Genomic DNA, 19719 nt, shown 5'->3' with positions numbered 1-19719 from the left:
AATGAAACCTGAAACTGCACATTTGTGCCTTTTCACTAGAAAACTTCTATGAAACAGGAGCTGCACTGAGTCTTCTCTTTTTCACAGAACAAGCCATGACAACTCGATGTGCGTGATGCTCATGTAAATGTTAGTGAGCTCATCACGCCTGTGTTCATCTTAAAAAGAAATTACCAGCTTTATCAGTGGAGGCAAGAACTTCTGTCTGGGCCAATACTGAGGAGGGAGACTTAACCCGTGTAGAGTTACTGGGAGCTGGTGTTCAGGTGGAGATAATCTGTGGGAGGGGTTTCTTTTGTAATGCTTAATAACTATGAACTCGTAGAAATAGCTCACAAAAGCTGGCATACCAATATTATGAAGCCTCAAAGTCCATTGTGTGTGTGTGGGGGCGTTGCTCACTGTAGCTATTCTCTTCCAGAGCCACTGCTGGCCGGTCTGCCTCAGTTGGTGAAATTCACTCTCCTGACCGGCCACTATGCTGTGAAGAAAGGAGATGCTCTGCAGCTCAGCAATACGGAAACCATGCCCATCTTGCCGTCCACCAGCTGCACCGCCCGCATCACAAACCCTGCTGCTGGTGTGTGATAACTTTGTGTCCATCAGTGTGTTTACAACATATTTTGAAGTATTGCATTAGAAAATGGTGCTGGAAACGGCAAAGTCTGTGTTCAGACATAGCTAACAAATTAAAAATCACTCTCAAGGACATGTCGAGATTTAACTCGGCAAGTTTGAACATGAAGCCAAAAAATGCTGGTCAAAGAAAATACTGACGTCTATATAAATGCCATCTAATCTGAATTTTGTCTGTATAACTGCCAGTTTACATGCTTCAATATGAGCTTTGATGTGGACTGAATGAATTATGGAATAAACTGTCTGGCTCGATAAGGGAAAGAGACGAGCATAAATTAGCATTTTCTTTTGCTGATTTTCGGAAAATTCCAAAAAATATGCAATACATTTGGACTGAAACCTCATCCAAGTGAGGGAGAGATTTTTGGTTGGATCTTTGGTTATACGCCTGAAATAAGGTCTGAGGTTCCCACTTGCTCAAGATATTTCAGCATTTTGTTGTCTGGCATCAAAACACGGCAGTAGGTACTGCACTAATGAATTTTCAAGTTTCTTATGCCTTAAAACCAGCATTGTTAACAAGAGGTTAAGTTGCAGTGATGTTGAAGTCCTGCATCTGCAGTGCTTTAACATTTTTGCCATAATCAAAACGGTTCGGGGAATCCATCCCTGCTAACTGCAGGGTCGATCTACAAAAATGTGTAATTCCTGCAGCTCCCCTATAACCAGCCAATTTATGTGCCCATAAACAAACACGTGCACATCTGCAACAAGGTCATGTTCTTCTCCTGTCTGTTCCTGTGTTCAGAGGTATTGGGTGAAAGCGCCCTCTCCATCCAGTCATCTGAGAAGGTGACCAGTATCAGCCTGCCCCCCACCCCTCCCTACCACACATTAGAGTTCCAGCTAGAGGTTCTGTGCCTCATCCCGTCAGGGTTTGACCGGCCCGCCAATGAGAGGCTAACCAACGGAGAGGTCCGCCACCGGCCACGCAGCTACAGTCATCCTGACACACCCATGACAGCCATCGACCAGAGGGTGAGGCCCACAAGATAAACGCACCCTCTAGAATACCAGATGAATTACAGCTGGAGTTACATACATGTGGACAGACAAGATAGTTATGGTAGACGGAGAGAAAAGGAAAGAATTAATTCCTATAATAATCTGTGTCTGCCCACAGATGTCCATTGACTGTCCATGGTCCATCTACTCCACACTGCTTGCCCTCACCTTCTACATCCCCTTCAAGACCAAACACTCACTGCTTTCTGCTGGTAACAGGTGAGAGTTTGTCTATTGTGTCCAAAAAAAAAAAAAAAAATTCACATGTGCATATAAACAGCTTTGAAACCACATATTCCAGCACATAAAGCACATAGGCCTGATTTCTTGACTTGTCATTTGACCACACAGGAAGTACATCCAGGTGTGTGTGCAGAATGTGTCCGATGTGAACTTCACACTGGCAGAAGTGAAGCTGACGGAGAAACAGCACGCGTCACTGGAGCTGCAATCCCTCAACACTAAAACAAAACAGGTGAGCAGGAAATAACAAGTGTTAGTGAAGGCAGGATGGTTCCATGAATGCTTTTCACACTAACCATGAAACTTAAAAAAGCAAAATAAAATATTTCATGGTTATTCATTGTCTTGTGAAGGATTTGTAAACCTCTGATCGGATTCATGTCCACCGAAGGAGGAAAGAGTCAGCTGAGGTGGTTTAGCACGTGAGAGTGAAGCAGACCTGTCTGTCCGAGTACTCGAACTTCTCAGCTACTCCCGAAAGCAACAGCAGTGCTTCAGTGTAGTTTTTAACCAATGAAAAAGACAATAAACAATATTCCATTTTTTAACTGTTAGTATCTTGTTCAGTACATTTATGTTGTTCGGCACATATATTAAATTGGCTCTTAATCAGCATCTTCAAAACTATCTATTTTAAGTGCTGGGTATTCATCTTCAATACTTTAGTATTTTTTAAGTTACAGTTATTTTTGATGTTGTAAAGCTGAGTGGAAAAAGCCAACATGCTGAAATGTGAAAAGAAAGATTTGAAACAGAGATTTAAAAACCTTTTGGTGAGTCGGCTTGTATTGTCACGTTATGACACTATTTGAGTGAAAGAAATGCCAAAGGCTTGATAACACTTGTAGCATAATCTGCATGTGTGTGTAATATTTATTGTATATTCAGATTTGAAATGTATTTAAATCTTGATTTGAAAAAAGTATCCTTCAGGAATTTGTACTGAACTCCAGGTACTAGTATTCAGTATCTTTGAAGGATACGCAGCCTGAGTAATGCTGGAGGGAATACAGTTTTCTTCAGATGTGGCAGACTTGGTATTAAGATCCGTCCAGGGTGATCCCATCACAAGTGGGCAGCTTTGAGGAGTGTCTTCACACATGGCTCTTAAATGCACCTCCATTTGCGTCTCCCGTGATCAACACGTGTGATTACTTCCCTGCTCTCTTTGCAAATACCTTTTGCAAAGTTTTTAATTCACTTACTTATCAGCAACAGATTATATTTATCACTAGCAACACAAGCCTGCGTGTGGCTCAAATACAGCATCCATATTATTGCATTAATTTGTTGCCGTGGCTGCTGTTGTCGAATTTATTAATTTGAACAGATTTAGAGAGAGACAGCGTGTGAGAGAGATCAGCTGATGGGCACGCTCGATTGACTTACAGTAAGGGATGTTGACATCACACCCCTCATTCATCTTATGTGTTATGTTTGTGTAGCTTTTGTGCAGTAAGCACAGTGTGTTCTGCTTGTGGGAAGTGAGGTGGAAGGATGACCTGCCCTCCTGCCTCCAGTGTGTTTTCTCCGCTAACTTCTCTCCACCCAACCAAGACATTTCTTCCTTCAAACCCTTCCACTATCAGTTCCAGCTGGAGAGAGTCACTGTAAGTCCACACAACTTGTTTCATCTGCTCTGAAATGAGTTCGTCTGCAACTCATTTATCATCATCTAAGAACAGGTTGATGTAGTTAATGTATCAGTTTAGGTAGCATACCCCCCCCCCTCAGAGTTTCCCACCCTCAACAACTTTTCTCTGATGTTGTCAGACATTGTACAGCGTAAGAGCTGAGATCCTTCCTCCTCCTGGCGAGCAGCACTGTCGCTCTGGTTTTCTCTGCGGGCTAGAAGTGTGTATCACACGACTGACTGAACCTGCTGAGGGAGAGTTGGCAGAGGAGAGCAAGACTGACACCGATGGCCCCAAAACCACCAAACTTATGTATGAAGGTATGCCAGGAGAACGGCTTTCACCCAGTGCACTAATTATCTTGAGTAAACAAACACAAAGACATATCATGAGAGTGTAATATGCAGTTATAGTTGTGCTGAAAGACTCCATATCCTGTATAAAACAAATTCTAAAAAATGTCTTCACACAAAAAGAGTGATTGTATACAGTAAGACCATACACAGGTAAAGTACGCAAACTCAGGCATCCTGAACTCCTGCATTACTTCTTAAGTTCTCAGGAAATCGGGAAACGCAACTTATCAGTGTAAAGCTAAGGGAGAACGACTATTAACAACCACAAAAATGTTCAAAATCATCTGTTTACAGTCTCTTAAAGGTATCATCTGGCATAATCCACATCTTCTTTACCCACCTGAATAATGCACTACCAACACACTTAACTTGGATCTAAACACACAGAAAGAAGAGCCTGTCCAGCTGGCACACTCAGTTGAACCTGTTCACCCTGGGTAACAGTCGTGCCAAACTGGACATGTTCTAGTTGATTTGTTTTTGCTCAAGTCAGATTCTTTGTAGATAATTGAGAGCACCACAAGATTAAAAAAAGACTTGGACTACATTGGACAATGTGTTTGAGTCTTTAAACTGACATTATGGATGGTGTTGCTGCTGCTGTTAATAGTCACCTTTGGCTTTAAGGTGTTCATATGAGGCTTTGCATTTTGTCTGAATTCTGGCGTCACTAAACCGGTGGGGAGAAACATGTTCACATGACATCCAGACACCTAACTGAGAGTAACTGAGAAGCAGATTACACTTTGTGGGTGAAGTAATGCTTAAATCATGGAAGTCATCCAATAAAATGTACATGTGCAGTATAGCTGGAAAATATCTTTGCAGAATAAGATCTTCCAATAACTGGGTTTAATCTGCATTAATAGTTTTCTCTCTCTTTTTAAATGTTAATATTTTAATATTCAGTTTTGTACAACAGGCATTGGTGAGTTCCTTAAGAGTATAATTTTGGGTTGTTTCTTGTTGTTTGTGCGTGTACGTCTGAAGTGGCTGACAGCAGCAGTAACTGGGCAGTGTGTGGGAAGAGTTCAGGAATGGTGCTGATGCCCATGACGGCAAACGCAACCCACAAAGTGCAGATCGAAGTGATGCCTCTGTTTGCCGGACACCTTCCCTTCCCTAAGATTAAAGTGCTGAAGTACCTGCCTCACACCGCAGCAGTGGCCATCCAGCCAGACCCTGGTAAGACCCTGCAAACATGCACTTACACACAGCTACAAGTTCATTCCTAAATACCCGTGTTGTGTTGCAATACACAGACAGCTGTGTGGAGAATGACAGCCTGTCCCTGCTGGACAAGACGCTGGATGACCAAGCCGACACAGCAAGCATCCGCAGCCGGGGCAGTGTTCACTCTGTGGGTAGCAGTGATCAACAGCAGAAAGGTGTGGCCATGCCGCGGCTTGAGCCCTTCAGCCCCGGACAGGTATTCAACCACAGCCACACATGTCAGGTCCTGGTGCTTCCCGCCACTGATGACCATATCATGGAGGTCAACGCTACATGACCCTGGTGGCAACTCCACCTGTCCTCGTGTTGTTGGACTGAACCCAGGCCCTGGATGGACTCTGATGAGCTTTTGCTCCAGGGCAGGTCAGGTCCATGAGTCCATGACAAAGACTGCTGCAGATTGCCAGCATGGACTCCCCACTTCCCAACCCAAAGCATGACATATTCACATCAATGGAGATGTTGCGGACTAGACACAATGAAGAGCCAATGTCATCTGCTTATCAATTTAAATAAAGATTTTTCTTTGCCATACTTTGTACATAGCTCATTGGATGGATTTATAATAATAAATATAAGAATAATCTATAAATATCTATATATCTATAGATATATAGATATAGATATGTACCTATAAATATACATGTGTGTGTATATGTATGTATACATATACACATGTACATACGCACATATATTTGTGTGTGTGTGTGTGTGTGTGTGTGTACTGAATCAAATGAGTGCCCACTGTGCTCCCTCTGACCCAGAACACACCTGATTGTCCTGTAATGCACCAAAGCCTTGGACGTGTGTCTCGATGCAGCTTCTGTTGATTGAGTCGTGCAGCTGTGAGTCGTCTGTTTTGGAGACTTGATGATTACGTTTGAGTCAGACAAAGCTGCAGTTCGTGTTTTTTGTCATCATATATCCTGAGAAGTGTGTGGAGGGTGACTGATGCAGCGACAGGGTGCTTACTAATGTCCGAATATCAAGATTAGTGTGTGAAGAAGGTTTTTCATCTCTCATTTCTCTCTTCATAATGGCAAGAATTTATGATCAATAAATAAGGTGAAGCCTGCTCACTCACACCAAGTCAGTTTATTAGACAAAACTTCAACCTGTCTTGGTCCAAACCACTAAAGCAGATATTCTGATAGGTTCTTGAATTTTTTTGCTTTTTAGATTTCTTAATTTTTTTTCTCCATGTTTTTGCAAAAAATGTATTGAATAAGAAGGACAGACATCAATGAATGTGTTTAGAAATAATTCTTGAAACAATGACCACTTATGTCGATTCCATCTCCCTCGAAAAGGTTCTGTGTTTGTCACGGTATGACATCACAGATGGTGTTTACTCGCACATACGTTTATATTCAAGTGAACTCAAGAGGGAATAATCGACAATCGTGTCAATCAATCAAAATCATCTCATACTGGACAACGCTGCCCGTCTCCTCTGACTCAAACACAAGCATCAGCAGGAAACTCAAACCTAAAACTATTAATGACAACAAAATCCTCTGAGTGACATGTGTTTCTGTTCATCTGTAGTACTCTGTGAGTGTGTGAGTGTGTGTGTGTGTGTGTGAGTGTGAGTGAGGGTCTTCATGTTTGGTGAGACTTTAAATTAAGGATCAGCTAATGAACATTATTTGCCCCTACTGTCTTACCTTTCAGCAGATTGTTCATATACTGTGTGTTTGTGTACGTATGTGTGTGTGTGTCTATATTTTTACTCTGTGTGTTGCCAAATCCATGTCCAAGCTATGCACACACCTTTTGGTGTTTAATAGATGAATGAGGTCAATGAGTTGATTTATTTATTCATTTATTTGAATGAATGAATGTCAACTACTTCTGTCATTTCCCACATCCTCTCTCTCTCTCCCTCCCTCCCCCTGTTCCCCTCTCCCATATACACACACACACAAACAGTCTCATGCTGTTATTGGCCATTGTACATAGTGATTTGTTATTAATAATCCAAATCAAAACCATCTTTGATCGACAACTGTATTAAAAAATTCATTAGAAACGACTCCGTGTGGTGGTGTTTCAGCAGACAGCGGCTCTGTGGTGATGCCGACTCCTGAACGTCAGACGAAAAAGTGAACTCAGACTTCAGCACGGTGAGGTTTCATTTGGCTACTTGATTCATTGGAGATGTTGAAGTGCAAGGCTAAGGTAGTGGTGTCTTTATGTATGGAACTTAAACAGTCGGCCAGTTTTAAAACATGAAATACTATTTGGTTCCTTGGAGTCAAGTGCACCACATTCGAGTTAAAAAAAAATAAAATATATATATATATATATATATACCGGTATATACACTTTAGATTTACCAGCAGCTTTTTGAGCAATGCGCTCATTTGCCATCCTTCCCAGGGCCTGACACAGGAAGAGCCCTTGTTATGTTAATGAAAGCAAAGATTGTTTTGGGAAAAAGTCTTTGAATGCTCTATGCCCATCAACTGCTATTCCTTGTACTACGCAACCAGCTGGCCTCTGGGGGTCTTGGCTCCTCGACGGGAGGACGTATCGGAGGACCAGGCTGGCTTGGAGGACCAGGCTGGCTCTGGGGAGGGAGAAATAGAGCTCCTTTCCCAAAAAGTAGACGTGTTGTGTGAACATACAAATTTTTATCCAATATTCACCCAGATTTTCTCAGACAATTTTTTTCAGAGCAAGCCTCACAATGGTCATCAGATCGATTTTTGATTTGTGTTCCCCAGCCAGTAGAAATTGTCAGTAATGTTGACAAAAAGGAAGCCCGAACACATCTCGACATCACTTTGGCGTATGGAGACCTCAGATGGCAGCTGCAGTAAAAGGCTCGTACACATTTCTTAGAAAGGCAGCTGATATTGATTAAAATGAAACACTTCCTCACCCCGGCCTACACTGTCAAAGGACAAGGGACCTTTGCCTGAAACTGTTCAAAAAAGCAGTGTCGTATCACCACTGGGGCCCCGTGTATGAGTTACTTATCACCAAAGCAACTGTTGTGCCAGGCGACAGTTAAGAGATCCCAAAGACAAGACATGATACATCACAATATGGGCTCATACTCTGTATTTACTCATCACATCAAATTCACTGTCAGTGCTAACAGCTACACTTGAGACATGATCAGATCAACTGGCCGTGGATTCCATGGGACTTCATTTTGGTGTCTAACAGCCTCCCCTCTCTCAGGATGGATTGTAGAACCTGATGGGTGTTGCAGAAAAGGCTGTTTAACCTCATCAGGCTTTCAACTATAACTTTCCCCCAGCTGTCCTGCGTTAGTTCAATTAATGGTGCACGTAGAAAAGGTTGTGTTTGGTCCCCGTCACTGTCACCATAAGGTGGAGTAACTTGGCTGGCCCGCTATGACTTGACCCCATTTAGTGCCATCTCTGACCCAGATCCTCTTCCACTTCGGGCCCTGAGTCAAAATATACTGAAACATGATGTAAAATAGTTGTATGACAAATAGTTACTGTTTTAAAAAATGTGTAGCAGCCTCCCCAGCCACATTAACACAGAACTGGATTAGTGGTTCCTGCCCCCCTTGCTGGCTTATCGTCTACCTGCCTGCCCACTCTTATCACCGCTAAGAAGCGGCTGCTCATTGGGAGGTCTGGCTGCTTGAAACAAACATCCTACGGACCGTTGGAGGACCGGGGACAGCCATGAAAAGACGGTCAAACTTGAGGACAAACATGGCTCGCCTGGTGCTGCTAGTGGTGTGTGTTCTCCGTGTGCTTACCCTGTCACACGTGGAGGAGATGACGACCCAGGAGCGGTTGTTCCTCAGCTCCCTGGGGCTCTCCGAGCGACCCCGGCCCGCAGGGAGCCACCAGCCCCGGCGCCACGTCCCCACCGCGCTCTGGAGGATGTTCTGGAGGTCCGAGAGCATCAAAGCCCAGGAGAACGACCCCTGCACGGTGTCAGAATACGGAGTCCGCGGCAACATCATCCGCTATGTTCAAGACCAAGGTATGCTTGTAATATTGAGGCTAGATATTGATCCGGCCCATACCATATGTTCTGCTGGGTTGTTCTGCTTATCATTTAATCCATCATGCATTCCCTGATAAACACACCCATTACCTACATGGTACGGCCAATTCTAGGTTTCAAGATATTAAGAGATGTCAAAAATAGCCAGGAAACCTCTCACTGCCACATTCTAACAAAGAAGAGTGTTCTTTTCTGGAGAGCCAGAAGCAGACATCAGTTTCCTCTCTTCGAAGCGTTCAGGCATCATAACCTCTCTTCGAAACTCATGTTCAGGATGTGATAAATTTGGCTGCCAGCTGCCACTTACGGCTGGTTAAAGTTGATTTATATTCAGGCCACTAACATAAATCACATTTGATTAAGGCTAATTATGTCAAACTATATTTTTAAATGCCCACACATCATTGAATGTAAAAGAAATCCCCTCAAATACCACACCGTGATTGCTTTTGAATGGGTTGAAACAACTTTTATTTCCTGATCAAAGTTCAGTGACATTGATTGACTTATTAAAACCTTCATTAAAAATTAAATCTATAAAACAAGCTTAAAAAATCAGTTGTGTAAGGTAAGCCAGTGTATGCTTTGTTGGTGACTTGGAGTGACCTGTGTGTGTGTGTGTGTGTGTGTGTGTGTGTGTGTGTGCGTGTGTGTGTGTGTGTGCAGGCAGGCTGGTGTCTGGCTGGAGCAGCAGCTGTCAGGCCTGTCTGGAGAAGCAGCTCTTCTTCAATATGTCCGTCCTGCAGCCTGTTGAGCTCCTGTCCCTGGCTCAGCTAGAGGTCAAGTTCCATTGGAATTCATTCAGCCCTGCTGGGGTCCTGCAGGGGCCCCACGCCACCTTCAGTGTGTCTCTGTATAAAGTGATCCGAGCCACGTTAAAGGGAGCCAATCCTCAGGCTAACCGCAGACTCCTGCTGTCCCAGTCAGTCCAGCTGCAGCCTGAACTCACCTCCATCACCATGGACCTCACCTCACTGGCAGAGAACTGGCGCAAACCAGGATACAACTACGGTTTGGTTTTGGAACTGCTGCCTGTCAGCTCCCATCCAGAAGACCTTATCCCATCTCACCCCGGGAACTTCCTCCCAGTGGAACCAACGTTACCCTTACCTCTGATCCAGGCCTCGCTGGTGGCCGTGTCTCTCAACCCCCACCAGTGTCGCTCACGACAGAGGAGGAGCGCCGTCCACCTTCCTGTGACCCCTAGCAATGTGTGCAAGGCTCGCCGCCTCTACATTGACTTCAAAGACGTTGGTTGGCAGGACTGGATCATTGCTCCACAGGGCTACATGGCCAACTACTGCCATGGAGAGTGCCCGTTCCCTCTCAGTGAGAGCCTGAACGGCACCAACCATGCCATCCTACAGACCCTGGTTCACTCCCTGGACCCACATGGCACACCACAGCCCTGCTGCGTGCCCATCCGCCTCTCGCCAATCTCTATGCTTTACTATGACAATAATGACAACGTGGTGCTTCGGCACTATCAGGACATGGTGGTGGACGAGTGTGGGTGCCGATGAGAGAGGGGGACATTTTAATGATCTACTTGTTCTTTTTTAGCGTCCTGATATAAATGTAACAAATGTCTCACTTGTGGATCAAATGTTTTAAGTGTATTTTCTTTGTCTATGATTTTAGAAAGTGTCACTTTTTTTTTCTTCCAGGAAATAAAGAGATTTCTGAAAATAAAGATTGAGGCTAACAAACTTTGGAGTAATGCTACATTAGATTGTTGAATGTGTGTATTTCTCCAGTCACCAATATGGATGATGCGTTCTTCACACTGGATCGGTGACCATAATCTCCACATAACTAATTTATTGACTCTTGAACAACCTCTTGTAGTTGTTCATTAGTGTGGCGTACACTACGTCATATGCGTGAAAAGAGTAACATAAATGCTTAGTTTTATTAAATGTCAAAGATGTCAAAATTGCAAAGCGGTGTTTTTAAATGACAACTTCAAACCTGAAGGTACAGGTAAAACCCCTTGCATTTGTGAAGCTGTAATCATGACCGCTCCAAGAAATGTTTAAAAAAAAGAATAGAAGCAAATTCATTGTATTTTTTTGTGTCCACAATATGGAACTTGTTCCCTCAGTTTAGTGCATTCACGGCCACAAGACAGAACTGGTTCCCAACGTTTTGCCATTTGTCTCTTTCCTCTGTTTGAAACGGACACAATTTTCCTCTCAATCGCCAGTCCAGGGCTCTGTAAATACTGATTTACTCGAAAATATGATTATGTTGCATCGAACCATGTAGCTTGTCACAATTAGATTTAAACATATGCTGGTAAATATTTGCACGGGTTGGGGAGCAAACATTTCTGACGTGGAAATCTATGTGTAGGAACCTTTAGTTTATCCTTGTGCTTTAAATGTTTCACTGATAGAAACCAGTCGCTCTTATCTGATAAAAGAGCTGTCAACTATCTTATCTCACCTGCCTCCTGATAAAACGTCCAGCGCCTGCTGACAGCTTGTAGTAAATAGCGAGACGTTCGGGCTGCCAAGAATGAAAGCAGAGCCAGTGAGCAGTTTTTGGAAGTCAGAAAACTTTGTGGTGAATTTTGAAAAGATTCCTCGATAGTTTATGAGCAGTTGGAGCCGAGCCTGGCTCCACGTCACATTTGGAGAGACAGAAAGATTGTTATTGCGAGCACGGATGTAGAATGATGCACTGAACATGTAAAAACAAAATTCCTCAGTATATCCAGGGATTAGAATTAGCTTTACGCGTTTAGGATTGGAAGGGAGTCATTTTTAAAATTTTGTAACTTACAAACAATAAGTTGCATGAATGGCAGTACTTTAGTCTTTAATATAACGCTGGGAATCATTTTCTCTGTCGTCTTGGACAGTAACCATCAACCTACACGCTCTCGCTGTGCAGTCATCGTAACCGTCCAGGCCCATGAGACTCTCACCACATACGCCTTTGATTGAGATGGAAGCAGCTCCACATCTTAGAGCTGCGGCACACATTGTATTTCCAGATCGTTTCCAAGTTTGTCTGTCTTGATGTGTTTTTGGTGATATAAATCCATTCATCACCCTTTCATATCTTAAGCAATGAGGCTGGTTAATGCCCTCAGAACTTCACGTGGACGAGGTGTTTATGTGTGGCCCCCGTGGCCCCACTTTGGGCATCGCTTGCCTCCTTTGATCCATTATGAGATCTGCTCAGGGGTCCTCGAGGTTGTCTGGGAACTCTAGGAGAGGTAGTGTTCAGCACTACCACTGCAAGGGCAGACCCAGTTGCAGCTGCGGGAGGTACGACACGCTTTGTCAGCAAAATCTGTTGGCCCTCTGTGACGACCTGCTGCCTTTGTGTGATATATTGATGATATATTGACATTGCCTCATAAATTTTGTGAGCTCCATTTCCATTGTGGCCCCGGTGTTGGCCGTTCTAGCAGATGGTTCTGAGCATCCTGAGGGAAAGGCTCTGAAGCCAATCTGCCATATCCTTGAAGTTGGAGGGATTCAGGGTCCATGTGTGTATTGTCCCCTTGACCTGGAAGGGTTTGATGAAATCGCCCCTGTAGTGCCTAGGAGTCTTACTCAGGAGGTGTTCGTCATGAGCAGCTGGACCCTCCAGGGATATCAACATACTGACCACAGTAAAAAAAAAGACTTGTCGCCTTGGATGTCAGGATTATTGTGCTTGTTGCTGCCGCTGTCTGGTGCTGCAGCGGTTTATGCTCTGTAAGAACAAAACATACTTACAAATACTTACAAACAAAACTGCGTTCTAAATTATTGATGTATCCATTAAAACCCAAAAGAAGTTTTCCAAGTAGGAAATACTGGAAGAGTATTATCAGACCAAACAGCTAATCTTTGGGAGATGTTTCATCTTTCAATATTTACGTAACACCCCATTTTCTTGCTTTTGCAATTATTTTCTTCTTCGTGTCTGATGTGAATTACCGCGAACCAGAGACAGAAGAAAAATGAAAGAGCTTGCAAGAGACAAAAAAAGGAAGAACCCTCAGGGAGTCAGGTCCACTTTACCCTCTGAGGCCCACAATACTCCCTCACTCAGTCAGAGGTGTGTTCCTCCCTGTCTGATCTCTTCCGTTTCATGTCCCAAATGAATCTGCATTCAACTACACCTCAACCCAAAGATCATTCCTCGGCTTCGCACTTGGGAGAAGCGTGAGGGAAATGACAGGCTCCCTCAGCACTCCGAAAACAAGATCCTGGTGCAGAAAGGTGCAAATCCTCAATTTGCTACATGATTTGTTCATGGAGCCGTGTGAGCAGCGTGGCACTAGCATGCTGTGTCCCATGTAGAGCTGACACCAACCTGCCATGTGAATCTGGATACGTTATCCGAATAATGGCACCATACATGGGTATTTGCATTCACACCTGGTTTTCAATGTGTTTTCTTTATCTTAACATGCAAATGAGCTAGATGGGGCTGGCAGACATGCCACCATGTGCGTTGTGCTTCTTGTTGATTCGAGTTCTATTAAGGTACAATATGGTGTCACATTTTAGCTTTAGTGACACATGGTAACTTCAATACATGCATTACATATCCTGAGATACACAAAAATATTATGTTGTGTACTATAATGTCTAGCTGACACGTTTTTGGAAAAGGAAAAAAAAAAAATTCATAAAAAAGTCCTGAAGGGCCACCCACTCCTTCTCCTCATATGCGCTGGAATTTTCGATAACAAAACAAAATATGTTTTGTTTCTTGGGTATAACTGCTGAACATAAGATGTTGCTGCCTTCTTTATAAATCCTATTCTCACTATTTGTTCCCTGCATAACAAACACCCATCTTTCCATGCAAATCTGTATTTGCTTCACCCCACCTGTGTCCTGGAATGAACTTCTCATCAAATATGCATCTAATAATAAGTATTTTTCCACAAATCAAAGGACCAATTATGTTAATTTGTTTGCAATAAAACTGCTGTTTTACTTCTTGATCAATTGGCCCAGGTTTTAGGTGAACTAATTTGCTACTTAGGAACCTGCAGCCACTGGGGGACCCTGGGAACTCAGGCGCCTGTTGTTAAGTTGACTGATGTCTGATCTGGCAACTGTAAGTATCTACTTGTCGTTACTCTTGTGAGGTTAGTTTATATGAGAGTAGACAACAAGTGAGGATCATCACATTTGTTTGACAAATGCAGCATGTGGCTGCAGGGCCCCTCCCTTTGTGAGTGAACATGTTGATGTGTTACAAACCAAAATGCAATCACTGGTTCACTGAATAATTCATGGACTCAATTTTATACAGCGCTTTTCTACCTTAGCAGCACTCAAAGCGCTTTACAGTGTCATTACATCCACCCATTCACACACACACACACACACACACACACACACTCACACACACACACACTGATGGTGGAGGCTGCCATGCAAGGCACCAACCTACTCATCAGGAGCAATTATGGGTTCAGTATCTTGCTCAAGGACACTTCAACATGGTCACCGGTGTCGAGGATCGAACCAGGAACCCTTCAGTTACTAGATGGCCACTCTACCCCTGAGCCATGCCACCCAATTCACTGTCCAGGAGCCCCCCTACCAAACCATGGTGAGCAGGGTCAGCCCTGCCTGAGCCCCATCATAATTTCTTTATTGTATTGATGCATTGTTGTTGGCGATAAACTTTCCAGATTATAGGAGCAGCTTTTCAGGACTTGTGAATGTTTCCGTGTGAGTGCTGATGTCCCGCAGTAAATATTGTGGAACATTTACTCAGCATTACTACAAACCTTTAAACTTGGCAGCACAGAGGAAACTAAGTTGCAGAAACAGAATTTAAAGGTTTTTTTTTGCTCATGATATATTTTTTTGACAGAACTAGGGAAGGGCTGCGAAGAGACAACGGTTCTCCTCAGGATGGTGACCCGTCGTGACCTGCCACCCATGTCCAGAGTCAGGCTGCTAGGAACAAAGCAGAGTTGTGAGTTTTTATTGTACCTGAGTCCTGGAGATGCTGTTTTTGCCTTTTGTTTATCTCCGATCTTCACTTCCTGCTGGTCTGCTGCTGAGTGTGTACATCTGGATCCACCTGCCTCTACTCACCTGAACATGATCTGTGTCATTTTGATGAGACTGGCTAAGCTGTTAGATGGAACGAAACCTGACATTATTGCTGGGGAAGACAAATAAACAGTTTCTGGACTGACTTCATCTTCATTTCAAGATTATGTCAAACCATAAATTGGTGAGCCCCCTTCAGTGTGTTTGCTGCTGAGACTCATGGAAACCCCCTTCAAGTATGGACAAAATGCTGAAGATCCAGAAACATGCAGGTGATATTGCAGCATTTTTGTCAGACATTATGTCTCACTTATCTCTTTTTTTGAAATGGCTTCACTTCCCTCACTTCACTTCCCTGTATTTTCCTCTCTCAAGATACTTCCCACCACTCTCCATAAAACACTGAGAACAATACAGACACGTTTGCAGCCATGCAGAGACAGTTGGACGTGCAAGACATCAGACTTCAGATCTCTGCACTGGAACCTCAATCCAGCAAGGCCGACAGGTTCTAAGTGTTCTTTTTCTGTGACTGACTAAAAATAAAAAATTGATGATTTACTTTGAGGGTCTTATCAAAAGCAGGCGGATTTAAACATGATCAATCTTAATGAAAACAAGACTAAGGCCAAGGATACCTGTCTTTTTAAATAACAAAGGTTACTCCCTGCAGTTTGTATTTTTCTCCAACAGATACGCTCAGTAAGCAGCTCTTATCCAAGATGGCAGCATGATCCTGTAACGGCAACGTTGGCCTCCCTCTCCTGGCTTCCTGCCTGCTTCAGGACCGTTTGATGATTTTATTGCTTGGTTTTAGAGTTTAAAATGGCATCAGAACTAGCAGAACTATTGCATGCTCATACACCAGTTGGACTGCCCAGATTGACCAGACCTCCGGAGCAACACAAGGACTTTGCCAACTCCTCAAACCTTTATGTTGCAGCTGAAGACTCAACACTCATTGATATTCAATTTGAATAGAGCTAGAAACCCTAAATTAATCTTGTCTTGTTTTTAATATTATACAATTATTATGTTACTCTTTTACCAGAATTGGTCTATTTATTTAGTTTTGGTCTTGAACGCGAATGTGAACGTGACATTCAAGTAACATTTGATTTGATATGAGTAAAAAAAAAGAAAGAAAAAAACCCCTAAAAAGATCTACTTCTGCCAGCAGGGGGCGCTGTGGCCTCAGCAGAAGCGTGTATCCGGCTGCAGCTGCACTTCCTTTGTATCAGCGTGTTTACTCGCAGGAAGGTACCTGGTAAGTCGTGTGTAAATACTGAGCTGACCATGGCAGAGCTCATCAGCAGTGAATCTGTTTATTTGCATCTATGGATCTATTGGATTGGAGCGTCGAGTGATCACTTTCATCTTTCTTATCATTCATCTGTCATTTTAAATGAACGTATTTGAAAATTCAGGTTTTCAATTTAAGGAGAAAAGTGAAATGTACACAATGATGTTGCATAGAAAGATTTGAGGTGAACAAAAATGAAAGTAGCGAAGTAGTCCTCCTTCTGTCATTGTAACATATATTCAGTTCCTGTAAAAAGTGCTCACCCCTCCTGATTTTCATATTCAATTCTTTTGCAATATCGAATCCAACCGGATTTAATGAGACTTTTACGATCAACATACAAAGATTCTTACATGTCAAAGTAAAAACTATCTTTGCAAAGTGACCCAAAAATTTAAACATTAAAAACATCATCTGGTCCACATGTTGACACAAAGTTCAGTATTTTCCCTGAAGTACACTTGACACATCACATCGCATTTCTGATGAATGCAGAACAGTAATGCAGGAACCTGCTCAATGAAAGAATATAAACACAAGTGAAGATCCAAAGATAAATGAAGTCATCACTCAGGTTTTAAAGCCCCTTGGGCCCTACCAGCCATCAGTGATGAGAAAAGCAGGTGTTTGATCAGTACTTCTGGAACTGATTTATGTTGGATTGTGTTGAAAAATGATTTAAATGTCATTAATTAAAACTACATTTTCCTTTGGCTTCATTTTGCTGTTACTCTTTGTCATGTTATCAACTCTCAAAGAGCCAAGGTTGTGCTGAACAAATATCAGTTCATTCTTCATCTTTCAGAACTGAATATAATATAGTTTTTGAACATGAACAGATCTAAGGCTCCACTATCACGGCACGGTGGTGCGGTGGTTAGGAATGTCGCCTCGCAGCAAGAAGATTCCAGGTTCGAGTCCCGGCTCGGGAACGGGATCTTTCTGTGTGGAGTTTCCATGTTCTCCCTGTTCCTGTGTGGGTTCTCTCTGGTACTCCAGCTTCCTCCCACAGTCCAAAGACATGCAAATGGGAACTAAGCTAATTGATACTCTAAATTGCCTGCAGGCATGGCTGTGACTGTGAATAGTTGTCTGTCTCTATGTGTTGGCCCTGCGATGGACTGGCGACCTGTGAACAATGTGAGTTTTCCTCCAGCTATGTCAATATGGTGAGGCTGCCAATTTTAATATTTTGCCATAGAAAAGGAGGCTGAGGTAACTGGACTCCAAGTTTAGTTTGTTTGGCTCTTTGAAAATGTAAAGTGGCTTTGGATACTCAGAAAATGCTATATAAATGTGATATATGAATGTTTGTTATGTTTATTATAATAAATGTGTCTTCTCCAGCAACACCTAGTGGACACAGGAAGTGAATTTGCTTGCAGCATCACTCTGCTCCTTTATGCAAAATCCAAATATTATCAGGTTACAACTGCTTCTCTCTCCACTCAATAATCATACACTGTGATAAGCATGCAGGCTCACCGCTGCTCAGGGCTGTGAAGTGATTAAATAGGAGACATTGGGGAATCTTGTCACACTTTTCCTGCTTCTTCAGATATCTTCAGATCAGTACATCACATTGTCAAAAAGTACATTCCAACTGAATGAGCAAAGTGTGAGGCATCTATTGTATTTGCCATTAATCAGTTTTTTTTTTTTTAAATTTATTTCAGTTCCCAGTTATGAAATGGGAAAATAGTGAGTGGGAACATGTGACACGCTCAGCCAATCAGCAGGCATATGGGATTAGATGTCACATAAGAGTTGTAATAAATAAAATAGAAACCTATGCATTGTGAGGTCCTTTAAAAAAAATTAATTAATTAACAAAAGTAATCCTGCACCCTGTCTTACATGCAATATGATATTTGTTTCAGAACTGGACCTTCATCGAGCAAACAGTTTATGCAAATGAGAAACCACAGTGTGTCCTTCAGCTACATGCCCGTTTCATCTATGTGCAATGTGTTTATTTGATATGTATTTCAATTCAAAATTTTAAATAAGAAATAAGTCTGATTAGTTCAAAATAAAATAACTGGAAAATGTTTTCAAATAAATAAAAAAAAAATGTTATTTCAGATTTGGTTCACTCATATTCACTTGTGACAAATCACATTGGAATCACAGAGAGAAGTTTCCCCAGACTTCCATGTTTCTTAATTACAGCTATCTTGAAGTTAGCTTAAACCATGACAATAGTGAAAGTAGCGTATAGAAAGACACTTCAGTTACCTCTTGACCTAGTACGAGTGGACAGCTGTAAAGATTTAGAAGTACATGATTGTTACAAAAAAATGTAAGTTCATTTTATTTTCTTACTTTAGAACGTGAAAGATGTCATTTCGTGAAGTCTGCGTTTTCCAGAGAGGATATGACATCAGACCAAGGAGATGCACAAAACTGTGATTCCACTTTTGAGTAGCGGCCTCTGGTGGTGAAAAATGAGCAACAAGACAATTTACCCATGTGACAAGATGCCCTGGTCTCTCACCTTGGCCCATGATATGTGCTCTCTGAAATTTTCATTGTGAAGTTCGTGCCGCGACATTTTCCTCATCTTGACACATAGCGGATGTGATCATAGATAACGATCTTAAAGGTCAAGTACGAGTGTAAAATCAACAAATGAATCCTCCCCCTGACTGTGGCAAGGCATGCCTGTACACCTTATCCCTACGAGACTGTTTAATTCAGCTCTATGAGCAGTGTGCAGAAAACTTTAATAATGAGTAGAAAATAATCAGTGAAAACCAATAAACTAAGAAAGTCTGATTAGGATTCCTTCAGCTTTTTTTTTTTTCCAGTTCCTGCAGTCCAGAGATGCCTAAAAAGCGGTACTTTCTCGAACACTTAGGAGAACTATGAGAGATGTCAATCTAATGAAAGCGTCTATAAGTTAGGTCTAAACTTTCTTCACGCTTGTAACAAAGACCCACTGCAGAATGGAACATGCCGATGACCATGTTTACATGCACACCATATTCTTGTATTAGTGATCGGATCATGACAATATTGATATCAGGTCGACACCTGCCATAACCTGGCTAGGATCATATTTCGGTGCATAAAAACAGAATCAGACACCTGGCACGTGCTTGTATGAAAGGGAATATGAGGTCATGCAATCTTGAAATTGGACAAAACCCTTTAACAGAATATATATATATATATATAATATATATAATATATATATATCTTTATCTTTATATATATCTTTACGTTTCTGCATGATCGATTCGCGAGCAAATATTATCAAACCTTTGGTGGAGATG

General features: G+C 42.4%; 2 protein-coding genes across 2 annotated transcripts in view; both read left to right on the top strand.

The window, feature by feature from the left end:
- The window catches only part of trappc10 (trafficking protein particle complex subunit 10), a 28202-nt gene extending 21033 nt beyond the window's left edge, over nt 1–7169 (top strand). Inside the window, exons 16-23 of the mRNA XM_086220841.1 lie at nt 422–580; nt 1388–1617; nt 1763–1863; nt 1996–2119; nt 3333–3497; nt 3661–3841; nt 4868–5062; nt 5140–7169. Coding sequence (XP_086076967.1) covers nt 422–580; nt 1388–1617; nt 1763–1863; nt 1996–2119; nt 3333–3497; nt 3661–3841; nt 4868–5062; nt 5140–5387 — 1403 coding nt within the window. The 3' untranslated portion in view covers nt 5388–7169. The remainder of the gene's footprint in view (nt 1–421; nt 581–1387; nt 1618–1762; nt 1864–1995; nt 2120–3332; nt 3498–3660; nt 3842–4867; nt 5063–5139) is intronic.
- A 1029-nt stretch (nt 7170–8198) lies between these two features.
- On the top strand, nt 8199–10847 carry gdf3 (growth differentiation factor 3). Its single transcript, XM_086219337.1, has 2 exons — nt 8199–9088; nt 9779–10847. Exons 1-2 carry the CDS (start codon nt 8782–8784, stop codon nt 10633–10635), a joined length of 1164 nt encoding a protein of 387 aa, XP_086075463.1. The 5' UTR covers nt 8199–8781; the 3' UTR covers nt 10636–10847.
- The last annotated feature ends 8872 nt before the right edge of the window (nt 10848–19719 follow it).

The sequence above is a fragment of the Aulostomus chinensis genome, chromosome 12 (genome assembly GCF_037954235.1).
Source record: "Aulostomus chinensis isolate RoL2024-O1b breed Wild chromosome 12, RoL_Achi_v1.0, whole genome shotgun sequence".
NCBI classification, from domain to species: domain Eukaryota; kingdom Metazoa; phylum Chordata; class Actinopteri; order Syngnathiformes; family Aulostomidae; genus Aulostomus; species Aulostomus chinensis.
This window is presented reverse-complemented; position numbering and strand designations above follow the sequence as displayed.

Excerpts from the sequence above, each read along its gene's own strand:
- gdf3 (XM_086219337.1), top strand. The coding sequence starts at position 8,782 with ATGAAAAGACGGTCAAACTTGAGGACAAACATGGCTCGCCTGGTGCTG. Across the intron at positions 9,089-9,778 it reads CCGCTATGTTCAAGACCAAG|GCAGGCTGGTGTCTGGCTGG; the intron begins GTATGCTTGTAA and ends GTGTGTGTGCAG.